Raw genomic sequence first — 13,206 nt, forward strand, 5'->3', positions numbered from 1 at the left:
ATCAAGATTGCCGGGAGAAATATCAATAGCCTCAGATATGCAGATGACACCACTCTTATGGCAGAAAGTAAAGAAAAACTAAAAAGCCTCTTGATAAAAGTGAAAGAGGAGAGTGAAAAAGTTGGCTTAAAGCTCAACATTCAGAAAACTAAGATCATGGCATCTGGTCCCATCACTTCATGGCAAATAGATGGGGAAACAGTGGAAACAGTGGCTGACTTTATTTTCCTGGGCTCCAAAATCACTGCAGATGGTGACTGCAGCCATGAAATTAAAAGATGCTTACTCCTTGGAAGGAAAGTTATGACCAACCTAAACAGCATATTAAAAAGCAGAGACATTACTTTGCCAACAAAGGTCCGTCTAGTCAAGGCTATGTTTTTTCCAGTGGTCATGTATGGATGTGAGAATTGGACTATAAAGAAAGCTGAGCACTGAAGAATTGATGCTTTTGAATTGTGGTGTTGGAGAAGACTCTTGAGAATCCCTTGGACTGCAAGGAGATCCAACCAGTCCATCCTAAAGGAGATGAGTCCTGGGTGTTCATTGGAAGGACTGATGCTAAAGCTGAAACTCCAATACTTCGGCCACCTGATGTGAAGAGCTGACTCATTTGAAAAGACCCTGATGCTGGGAAAGATTGTGGGCAGGAGAAGAAGGGGACGACAGATGATGAGATGATGAGATGGCTGGATGACATCACTGACTCAGTGGACATGGGTTTGGGTGGACTGTGGGAGTTGGTGATGGACAGGGAGGCCTGGTGTGCTGCGATTCATGGGGTTGCAAAGAGTCGGACACAACTGAGCGACTGAACTGAACTGATTCATCTCTTTTCTGGATTCATCCTTATAATATAGATTATGCTTGATATCTTTCTGAAGCAGTTCGCTCATCCTTGAGACAGAAAAGATGTATTTGCACATGGAAACATGATGTAATAGTTACAAAATTAGAAAAATCTTTTTTCAGGGACGTCCTTGATGGTTCAGTGGTTGGGACTCTGAGCTTCCAGTGCAGGGAGCATGTATTTGACCCCTGGCCGAGGAAAGTAAGAGCCCACGTGTCACACATGGGATGTGGGCCCCCCCCCACCACAGACACACACACAAAGGAAAGAAAAACGTCTTTAGGAAGGAGACTGAAAATGACTCCAGGCATTTCTGCTTCTGTGAATGCAGGGTGTAGGAAGAGCACAGGTTTGGAGGCAAACAAATAGTCCTGTGACTGACTGTCTAAACTCTGCCATCTACTGTGTTAAGTCAGAGGTCCCCATCCTTTTTGGCATGGGGAACTGCTTTCATAAATTTTTCCACAGACCAGGGTGGGGGGGGGCAATGCTTTCAGGATGATTCAAGAGCATTACATGTATTGTGCACTTTATTTCTATTATTATTATAATCATCAGCTCCACTCAGATCATCAGGCATTAGATCCCAGAGATTGGGAATCCCTGTGTTAAGTGGCAATAATACTTCAAGGAGCTCATGGGAGATTTAAATTGTGAAGTCACATTAAAGATTTAAAGAAAAATGACCTAAGAGTGGATGAAAGATAATCAAATCACAACAATGCTAGTTGAAATTATAAAACTCTGCAATACAAGAGGGGAAAAGATGTAATATGTAGGAAAGTGAAAGTCACTCAGTAATGTCCGACTCTATGATCCCATGGACTGTAGCCTGACAGTCTTCTCTGTCAATGGAATTCTCCAGACAAGAATACTGGAGTGGGTTGCCATTTCCTCCTCCAGGGGGTCTTCCCAACCCAGGGATTGATCTCGGGTCTTCTGCATTGCAGGCAGATTCTTTACCGTCTAAGCCACCAGGGTGTCTGGCTGGAAAGCTGACAGAAGTTTGCAAGACAGCCACACTCTACAGAAAAGGCTCTAAGGATATGTCAGGGAAGCTAATATTCAAATGGAGGATTTTAAATGATCTGTTCCTTTCTATATTGGAAGCACAAAGGGTATAATCCTTGCTGAGTAGATGCTATAAATAGATAATGAGCCTTTGTATTTGTCATGGGATTTGTTTACTGGAAGATGAATGAAATTATTAAAGAAAACACTTCTTTGTTCCCAACCAGGGTACCAATTTACCAAACTCACTAGGCATTCCTGCTGTTTTCATGGAATTTTCCATACTGCCCACCATCGAATTTCACATCCAGTGCCTACCTGGGATCTCTCTGCATGCAGGTCCTTCCACAACTTGCAAAGCACTGAGATCTACACACTCTCATTTCTCCCTGACCCCTACTTTGTTCATTTCCCCATTTCTTTGTTCTCCTCTTGATTTTCTGAACTCGTCAGGACAGGCAGCTAGAACTTCCTGAGGAAAATTTCATCTGAGCGGTAACTGCTGGATTTAGTCTCTTGTTATGTGTGTGTGCATGCTGTTTGTCTCTTTGCGGCCCCATGGACTGTAGCCCACCAGGTTTCTCTGTCCATGGGATTCTCCAGGCAAGAATACTGGAGTGGGTTGCCATTTTCTTCTCCAGGGGATCTTCCTGACCCAAGGATCAAACCTGAGTCTTGAGTCTCCTGCATTGGCAGGCAGATTCTTTACCCCTATCACCACCTAGGAAGCCCACAGTCTCTTGTCATATTGGGGTCAAATGATCACACTCAAATGAATGGGACAGATATGTGAACACAGTTGTTTCAGGTAAATGTCTACACTGGCCAAGCTTATAACGTGTCCTCCCTTCTGCCCTCAGAGATGCTTTACCTACGACCTCCCACCTCTTCACAGTGAACAAGAAACAACAAAATAATGTCTTTTATTCCCCAGTGTTGTTCTGCCCTTTCCAGTATCACTGCCATTACTCTGGGTTAGATAATAACGGGTGATGATGATAATAGTAAAAATTTACAGCAATTGTTCCTTTATTGACTTTTTGCTTCCAATTTTTTTCCACTCCACTGCACTCTGCACCAGTCTTCCCAAAACATGAAAAATGATCTCACTCTTCGCCAATATAATTTAGCAAGAGAAACCTCAAGTCTGTAAAGTAAAAAGTCCTTAAGTCTAGTATTTAAAGTCTTCAGATCCAATTTCCAAGCCCCATGTCCCTTGCGTGCGAGCCCTACATAAACCATTTACTCCAAAGTTACCACCTTTACATAAACCTTTCACTCTAGGTGTGCAATACTCTCCCTAACAACGTCTGTTCACGTATCTTACTGAACAAAATGCATTTAATCACTAACTGGAAAGGAAAACTAAGTCTTGAGATATACCTCAATCTCACAGAATTGGCCTTGAGGTGCTTGTTCTTGTGATTTTGTCCAAGCAGTGTCACCACAGGAAACTGTCATTAATGACATGAACAAACATGAAAGTCAGAACAGTAACTAATTTTATTAACCGAGCTTCCATTTCTAAGAGCAAATGTCTTTCCCGTGAGGAGAGGGACTCTGTCTCTCCTCTATGGAATCCTTGACACCTGTAACAATGCCTGGCATCCAGCTGATGTGAAATATCGATTTCTTTCAGTGAATAAACCACAGTGGACCAACAGAGAATAGTTGACACATTTTAATATTTATTGGTAGAAACAGATCTTCAACGCATACTTTGTGTTTGTTCTACATTCTCTTACTTTTGTTGTCATTGTTGTATTTGGAGTTTTTTGGCCTCCAAGTGAACTTAACATAGTATCTATGCATTTGATTCTTTACAGGTTTTTTTTTTTTTTAGATTTTAAACTAAATTTGAGAAACCATGCGTGTACATTTTACTTAATTTAATCCAAAAAATGGTTTGCACTTTCAAAAAAGTCACGAAAAGGCAGAACTCAAATAACCTCTATGCTCTAAAATGTCCATGTTCCATTTCTGAAAAAAGAAATACTTGTTCAGTGTTATATATTGCTTGCTGTCTAGTAAGTCAGATTGTCAGAAACGCTTCATAAATTATCTCTATTTTTAAATATCTTAATCCACTTCCTCCCCGAGATGATCCTGCAAATATTAAATATTGTGCCATATGCAGTAATAGCCCAACAGCTTAAAATAAGAACCAAATCAGTAGTTTTCAGACTGAATATTTTAACCTTAAAATTATATACCTATATATACACATATTAAATGTAAGTACTGCATAATAAATTTAACATTTCAAGTAACTTAAGTGCATTAAGCAAACATTCAGCCAGGGACTCTTTCATGAAGATGCTTTCCTTAGAATGAAAAGTTATAGGAAGGCTTATTTAGATACCAATGTCTGGACACAGTATGAAGCCTTATGGGACCTGAAAGTCCAAGCAAAACCCTGCAGGACTTTTTGGACAAATATTCACTTGTAACCTACCAAACTGTGCAAATACAAAAGTGCTTAGCATGAACAAAATTACCAAAATAAAAATATTTTGAAGGTTATTTGGTTCTAGCAATATTAACTATTCTGTACTTTAGGATAATGTAACATTTGCATTTTAAACTTTCTATAAATTTACTCTTTTTAACAAGTTAAAAAAGCACACACAAAAAATAGTTCAAACTATAATCATCTGCTATTTTTCATCCTGGTAAGCGTATCACAAATGATTCAAGAAAACAATGCCTGAACACAGCTCCACGGTGGTGTGCGTGTGAGGGACTCAGGGCCTCACCCGCTGTTGGCTAGGCCGGACCCTAAGACAGGTTGCCGGCAGACGGGGCAGGTGCAGTTCTCTGAGAGCCACCGGTCGATGCAGTGGATGTGGAACTCGTGCATGCAGGGTAACTGCCTGAGCTTGTTTCCGGCCACATAGTCACTGATGCACACACTGCAGGCCTTGCCCGGCTCGCCGTCTGCACCGCTGTGCTCGTAGTTCCGGGTGGAGAGATTGTCGATCTGCTCTTTGGTTAAACCACGTGTGGGGTCGTCATCATCCCCCTCGTTAAGCAGGAAGAAGTGAGCGAGGCGAAGAATGGGTAGTGTTCCCGTCTCCACTAAGTTACCTGAATTCCGTGCAGACCGGCCCACCAAGGGGTCGCTGGCTAGGGTATGAAGCGGGGTGAGCTCCACGCGGGCCAGCCGGCCCCTGGGGGCTCCTCCCGTGGGAGGGGCGGGGGGCCCACCCGGGGGGCCCCGCGTCTGAGCGCAGCACTGGCCCGTGCGAGCCATCGCTCTGCGCCTCTGACTCTGACTCGGCCTCCATGAGAGAACTCAGCTCACCAAAGCCAGTCATGATCTGCCTTAGGATTGATCGCAGCGCTGTGGAGGACGGCTCGGCGAGCTCGTGCTCAGACACCCTGCGTAGCGGCACGGTGATGGTGCTCACGTAGGTGCGCATCCCCGAACGCTCCTGGCGTGAGATGCTGCGGTGGAAGCCCCCGCTGTTTCTCTCCAAGGAGATCCGGTTCTCCGCCAGCCCCACCCGAGACCGAGTCCTGTTGGCGATGCTGTCGCGGTCGCTGCTCTCTCCGGGACGAATTCTCCTCACCTGCAGGTCCAGGGTGATGGTTGGGTGTCGCCGCATGGCCACAGGCAGCCTGCTGGGCTCCTCCTCCTCCTCTTCCACCGTGATTCTGGACACGAGCCTGGAGTTGGAGAAGAGCGAGGACGCAGCCCCTCTGCCTTCTGGGTCCTGCTCCAGGAAGACCCGGGTTACCCCTCTCCTCCTGACAGACCGCCTGGTGCTCTGTTGGTAAGGCCGGCTCTCTCTTTGTGAATTATGGTAAACCGTACCACTCGGCGCCTGAATCGGCGACCGGCTCCGACTCCTGAAAGTAGACCGTAGTCTTATGGGCTCTAGTCTTTGGTTTGTATTCCTCACTGTGACATTGGTTCTGGCCCCATTTTCCCAGACATGGGCTGCTCCAAACCGCTGCCCCTCCCTCTGCCTGAGTTCACTTCTACCTGATGGGGTGTCGAGATGAGTGAGGGGGGCACCAGGTCCAGGACTGCCAGATGCACCCCCAATTCCATTTCTTAGTCTTCCCAGTGGAGACAGAGAGCCTTCAACTGAGCTCTGCCCCCTGGAGCCAAGGCGTGTCCTGGGAATGCGAGCACCACGGCTGAGATTCCCTGCAGCCTGGCTTCTGGTTCGCCTGGCCACAGGACTGCTTGGTCTCTGGGGCCCATCTGCAGCCTGATCTTGATTGACATCTGAGAAGGGCATAGCCACAGAGTCTTCGCCATCCATTTCAAATCCTCTGTTCTCGTGGTTGATGTGGATTTCCAGACTAAACCGAAACTCTCCACTGTGAGGGTTGGTTCGACTCACAGCTCTCCAGGTCTGGTTCCCATTCTGCCCACTTCGAGTTGCATTTCCTGTGCGAAGAAAGGTGTTCAGCCATTCCAGCAGAGAATCTTCATTCGAACCCTCTCGAGGGATTCCTGCGTCTGGAAAGCAAACCAAATCAACTTAACATCAATTCCTGAAATCTATCTTTGGATTTTCATTGAAAGCTTGTAAAGTTTTTATTAAATTAAATTATATTTAAGAACATCTGTGCATCTGAATGAATGAAAAACAGCCAAAAAGAAAATGAGCTTTCTAAAAGAAAGGTGTATACTACAAGCATACTATAATACACAGTGTGAATTAACATTATAAAATTTTAAATACTATTTGTGCAGTAGTGTGAAGAAATCTTCACTCTTGCTTTCTATAGGCCTATTATTGGCAAAATATTAAGGCAAATGAAAAATATAACCATTACTAAAACTGTACATTTAAATTGCTTTATTCATATGGCAATATTAATAAAACATAGCAAGAAAACATACATAATTCACTTGAATTTGTAGAATCCTTTTGGGAAAGGTAACAGTGTTTTTTGCAACTAGGTATTTTGGTAACCTTAAGAACCTTGTTTTTTAGAAACTGTCAAAAACATATAGCTCAAGAACTTTGGCTTTATGAGTATAATATTAGAACCATAATATGTCTTTGTGTAAAGAAAGGAAATTTTAAGCATTTAATTCAGTTCTCTATGGCTATATCCTTATCCATAAATTTGATATAATAATAGGATAGATGTCAGGGGATTATCATGAAGATAAAAGAAGACATGGTATATGATTAACATAACATCTGGCATGATATAACATGTGAGAAAGCACTCAATAAATGTTAGCCATTATATATAATACAATAAAATACATTTTCTGTTCATTTAGAATGTGAGCTGCATGAAGAAAAAACAAGTTTTGTCTCATTTTGTTCACTGTTAAATCCCCAACCTCTATTCTATTTGGTAGAAATCAGACTCTCAATTAATACTGCTGAACGGATCAATTTAGAAATAACTGTGCCCCTGATAAACTTCTTTGACTATGACAGTGCTACTGTGGGAAGCTTACATTTTCTGTTTTTAACCAGTGGGTTATTAAAGTACAAAACTCAATGAAAGGCATTGTAATGCATATTAACTACACAGACTTTACCCTTAAAGTCTGTTCTACTCAAAACCAGCTATTAAATGGGACTGCTTTGATTTTATTTCATTACTGCAATCTCTCATAAAAAATGTTCTTTTATTAAAGTTAAACCTGTTAATCAGCTGCTGATTATCAGTAAAATAAGCAACTTTAGCCATATTCTAAAAATATAAGCTATTTCATTTGTGATGAGTACATTTTCCATTAAAACATATCTCAAAGGACCAGTCTTACCAGCTATACTCATAGTACAATCTGCCTATATCAATGTAAAGAAAACAAGAGTTAATTTTCACTTTCCATTTTAATTTGCAAAGAGATATGAGTAAAGAGCAGGTAAACATTAACTCATTCTAAATGCCACTTCTTTAATTACTAGGATGCAGTGATGATGATGCATGAAAGAGGTCACTCATATCTCACAAAATCTGTGGTCTCTTCTTCCACTGTAAATGCACTGTGACGGTCTTGGGAGCAGCCTGGCAAGCAGGGTGTTCACAGGACTGAGTTCTTATCAATGGAACTGGAGTTGAAGTGAGAGAGCTCATTTTCAGGCAGATGCCTGCGCCTCCCTCTGGATCTACAACTGCCAGTTGGAACCTAGATGTGGTGGTGACTTAGCTTGATCATCAAGGCCGCACCCTAGAGCAGCAGCAGTCGATGTCCAGTAAACCTTTCTGCAACAGTGGAGGTGCTCTGTCTCTGTGCTGTCTGATACAGAAGCTACTGGCCACTTGGGACTATTAAACGCCTGAATATGGCTAATATGACTGAGGAACTGAGTTTTCAATTTTATTAAATTTAAATAGGCCCATGTGGCCAGTAGCTACTGCACTGGACAGCACAGTTGTAGAACCACTCTGCCGGCTGGGTGGGTCCCAGGAGGCTTTATGGAGTACAGTGTGTCTGCACTGGACTGTTACCGTGAAAGAGGAGTAAACTTATGTCTTCCCAATCAATGCACTTGGGGTTTTTAATAGTCTTCACCCTAATTTATACCATGATCTTGATATAATATGTGAAACTACTACTAACAAATACTTGTGGGGAAGGCAGTGGTAGGGCAGACCTTAATGCTGGCTCTACTTTTAATTCTATACACTTCTGTTTAGTTTGAATTTTTTTAAGCAATTTGTTTTTTGTAAGAACTTATATTATAACTTAGTATTTGTTCAGTAAAATGATACAACAAACACAAAAACAACACAGCAAAGCAACAAACAGGTTTTCCTGACTCAGTCTTTCTGTGTTGCTCTGTATAACTTTTTAAAAGCCAAGCTTAGTTATATTAATTTAAAAATAAAAACTAGTCTGTACATTCTAAAATTAAAAAGAATTCTGCTGGCAATTAATATACTATTTCATACACAGGAGCTCCTGAAGGCAATGAGTGTATAAGACATCTTTATATGCAACCTCTGTCCTATACTGCCGAACTGTACTGCTTTGCATATAATTCATAAATATTCCCTGAATGAGTATCACATTAAATCTGAAAAACACTAAAAACCAATGTCAGACAAGGTCCTGGAAGCTCATGTCTGCAATTACTCCAATCAAACCTGTTCCTTATGGAAAGGAGTCCATAGTACCTCTGGCGTTTGTCCCATTTCTCAAGTCAGGCTGAGATGCTATTTGTTCCTTGACACCATCTAACCGCTGTTGTAATTCTTCTGATGTTATTTCTCCTAAAAAACAGAAAAAAGCTCACTGAAATTCAAATTTTTTAATTACTAAGTTTTATGAAAACTTACGGTCAGACTAATCTTTAGCAATCTGTGAAAGACATTCTACTGTTTTCATTTCTATAAACTGAAGACAGTAGAAACTGTTTACTTGATGCAAATACACATCATTTTGGTTGTTTCATTTATTAATGTTTTATTTAAATTAAAATAAGATTTAATTTGAATCATTAATAAAGTGCTCCCAGTTGATATACTTAGGAACCCATAGGCTATAATTCTGTGGATTTTTGTCAGAGTTAAAAAGAAATTAAGAGGGGAATATTTCTAGAGAAAACTTCAAATATTTACCTGAATTTTACCTAGTTTATTATATGGGTAATCCAATATATAGTATGCAAATATGCAACATAGAAATATATTACATACAAACCTGCAAGTTTCAACCAGTTCATTGTGAAATTTGATTTGTAATAAAATTATGGAACACATCTGACTTTGGAGGAGTTATTAGTTCAACTAAATAAATATATAGTAACATGAGTTAGAATCAGGTTTGAAATGAATAGTATTTTATTTGTACAAATATTACTTAAGAGAAACAGGACCACATATGTAAATATTAGACACTATCGTGTACATGAACCAGTTGGTTTTTTTGACACTTGTGTAACAGTGCTATATATTCAATATTCTTGTTTGGTCACTAAGTCATGTCTGACTCTTGTAAGCCCATGGACTGTAGCCCACCAGGCTCCTCTGTCCTTGGGATTTCCCAGGAAAGAATACTGGAGTGGGCTGCCATTTCCTCCTCCAGGGGACCATCCTGACCAGGGATCAAAGCGAATCTTCTGCATTGGCAGGTGGAATCTTTACTGCTGAGCCACCAGGGAAGCCCCAATATTAACCTACTTATGACATACAGAAGTACGCCAGTGATTTTTCTAGGTTTTTATGTTACAAAGCTCTTGAAGTCACCAAAACAGTACAGTGTATTTTGGAACAGGGAAGATGGGGGTAAAAACCCCTCCTAACGCTGAAACTTTTAATAATGCTGCAAAAGGTATTTTCTCTTTTACCTATCCCTTACCAGGAGTGCCTAAAAGATTATGGTCTCTCATCAGCCGGTAATCTTCATCATTGAGGTTGTTTATAAACTGGTAATAGGCTTCTTCTCTGTGGAGACGCTCTTGCTGCCACCTTCTCTCATTTTCTTGATGATGCTGGTCTTGGGATGAGGTTTCTTCACCACGATCATCTGATTGAGATCTAGATCGATTCATGCTGAGACTCCTGGCTTTCTGTTCAAACAACAAACACAAATTCAAGGTATTAGTCATGGACTGACTAAATACATGGCTTCATGTTTGTTTTTTTCATCTTCATTTTACAAATCTGCCCACTACTCAAATACTTCGTATGCCAAGTCTTGCAGTGAAAAACTTACATGTAAAATAAATATCAATACTAACAGCTCCTAGGCAATGCAACACAACTGGGCCTACTGCTTTGCTGAAAGCTGTCCCTGAAGTCAGAATGGATTTGGTTTCACCACTCATTTCTCACACTTGAAAACCAAAGTGATTATCTGACTTTTACCTCTTTGACTCTCCTGTAAAGTTGGTCTAATATACTCCAAATCTCCGAATACTTCATGTTAGCATACAGATTTTAACCTTGAATTGTGCACATTCTTTACTTAATAAGCATAGGACTACTGTGTATTGGGAGGGTATCATTTACATTTATTTCCAGTAGGGGTTTTCTTCCCAAGATAAAGTTCATAAATGTAATATTACCCTCTTTGCATTTTGTTGAAGTAAAAATAAGTTAGCTGAACAGACCTGGAGTTGACCTCTCTTACACCTCACAGGAGACAATACTACATGCACAGCTCTGGGGATCCTGCAAGCACATCAGAGCTCTTGTGACTCTCCATAAGAACCTTGTTCCTAAGACTGGAGTGGTTAGTCCAGAGGCTGCTGAGTGCCAGTGAAACTTCCTGACCTTGCTGAGGCAAACACTGCTTTTGGATTATCCTGAAATGTTATTCCTGAGAAATTTACTTTTAAACCGTAAGGAAATCAAGGGAAGAACTATTTATTTCATAAATATCTTAAAATTTCTTAAACATATCTAAGTCGTTAAAGCTTCAGTTCTCAACTGGGAATGCATATCAAACTCACTTGAGGAAATTTTCCAGAATACAGATGTCCAGAGTTCATCTCCAATCCAGGTCAAAATTTTCCATGGTAGGGCCCAGGTCTAACTTCAAGAGCTAATTTGGGTGTTCTGTGGCTGAAATGGGGCTTCCTGAGTGGTGCCAGTGGTAAAGAATCTGCCTGCCAATGCAGGAGATGTAGGAGACACAGGTTCAATCTCTGGGTCAGGAAGGCTCCTGGAGGAGGGCATGGGAACCCACTCCAGTATTCTTGAGTGTGGGTTCTGGAGAATCCCATGGACAGAAGAGCCTGGTGGGCTACAGTCCATAGGGTCACACAGAGTCAGACATCACTGAAGCAACTTAGCATGCATACACGTGGCTGAAATAAACCATTCCTTGACAATTTCCAGTATGTCACTAACAGATATGTATAAGACAACATATAACTTAATAGAAGCTAGAGGGTCAAATGACTAGGTGGCCAATGAAACAACTGTTATAACTACGACTCAGTGTTTAACAAGCAAACTACTGATATTTTGGGCTTCCCCGGTGGCTCAGTGGTAAAGAACTGCCTGCCAATGTAGGAGACTCCAGTGCGATCCCTGGGTCGGGAAGATCCCCTGGAGAAGGAAATGGCAACCCACTGCAGTATTCTAGCCTGGGAAATCTCATGGACAGAGGAGCCTGGTGGGCTACAGTCCATGGGGTCGCAGAAGAGTCCGACATGACTGAGCAACTGAGCAACAAACAATGAACTGGTACTTTAAAAACAAAGTGAAATTAGCCCAGGAGTGTAACTCATTGTATGAGTTAGCTACTACCCAATCTCACACACAGTCTAACATTAAATTACAAGTTTTTTTTTAAACAGGGATAACGTCATTTTTAAAAGATCTGTAGCACTATGTAATCATATGCAAATGAACATTATCAAAAATTTCCAATTTCTTTTCATGTTGCATGGTCAGGACTAGCCCATCATTAGCAAAGACTGTATTTGATAGGTACGGCAGTAATGTGACTCTTGTATATTAAAAGATTTTAAAAATTTGAAACCGGTCACAAGACCAAACTAAATTAGTATTAGTCAAAACTTTTGTGCTTCTCCTCAAAAAGGTAATTCTCTCGTACAATTAAACACAATTAAATCCAAGTGAATACCTTCTTAGTTTCCTTTCAACATGCTTTTAACATACGCAGTGGCATCCGTCCTTCCATTGTTTGTGCTTTTTTTGACGGCTGCTCATCTAAAGAGACAAGAGAGTGAATGAATTCAGTCAATGGCTTCTGGGAAGGCGAGGAAACGGGCTACACGTCTCCAAACTCGGCTGCAAAGCCGAAGCAAAAATCTCTAGTGAATTCTGTGGACAGACTCACCTAGAAAACGAGATGCCCGAACAACTAGGTCATGAACCCCCGCCACCCTCCCCGCAGCAGAAACTAGGCCTCTCCCAAGGTGACAGTTCCTTTCAGGGCCCTTCTTCCCACCCCGCTCCCTCTCGGAGGCAGTCGGGCTTGGGGGCCTCAGGCTCACTTCTCAACCTTCACTTTCTCGCCACCCCTGCCCTCCGCCTCCGATACCGGCTCCTCTCCTGGCCGTTGCGACGGAAGCGCGCGCCGGGGGTAGGGTCTCCGGAACAATAAACAAACGAGCTCAGGGGGCCCGACCAACCTCCTCCCAAGCCGTCCCCGAGTAACGAACGCTTCCCTTGGCGACCCAGATTCCCAAGGGAGGCGGCTGACAGACTGCGCCTCAGCGCCAATCACCGGCCAGGGCGGTGCAGCGGGCGCGCAGGTAGCCAATCAGAGTAGAGGCGGGGCTCGGGGCGGTCCCTCAGGGGGCGCGGGGGGCGAGGGCCGCGTCTCCCGGAAGTTCGCGGGAGGCCTGGAGAGTTCCTAGGACCTCACCTCGCCGGCGATCGGTCCGCTTCCCGGCGGACGGCAGAGGAGAAGCGTGCGTCCTGGAGGCAGTGACCCC

At 42.4% G+C, this 13,206-nt stretch overlaps 1 protein-coding gene across 1 annotated transcript; it reads right to left on the reverse strand.

Annotated features, from left to right (window-relative positions):
• Window positions 1-3,526: 3,526 nt before the first annotated feature.
• Window positions 3,527-12,957, reverse strand: RNF6 (ring finger protein (C3H2C3 type) 6). The gene is given in 6 exon segments (XM_010851207.1): window positions 3,527-5,078; window positions 5,080-6,335; window positions 8,969-9,064; window positions 10,152-10,362; window positions 12,390-12,475; window positions 12,810-12,957. Coding segments are annotated over 4 exon segments (2,010 nt in total). The 5' UTR covers window positions 10,345-10,362; window positions 12,390-12,475; window positions 12,810-12,957; the 3' UTR covers window positions 3,527-4,613.
• Window positions 12,958-13,206: the final 249 nt, after the last annotated feature.

Source organism: Bison bison, unplaced genomic scaffold (assembly GCF_000754665.1).
Source record: "Bison bison bison isolate TAMUID 2011002044 unplaced genomic scaffold, Bison_UMD1.0 scf7180017864299, whole genome shotgun sequence".
Classification (NCBI taxonomy): Eukaryota; Metazoa; Chordata; class Mammalia; order Artiodactyla; family Bovidae; genus Bison; species Bison bison.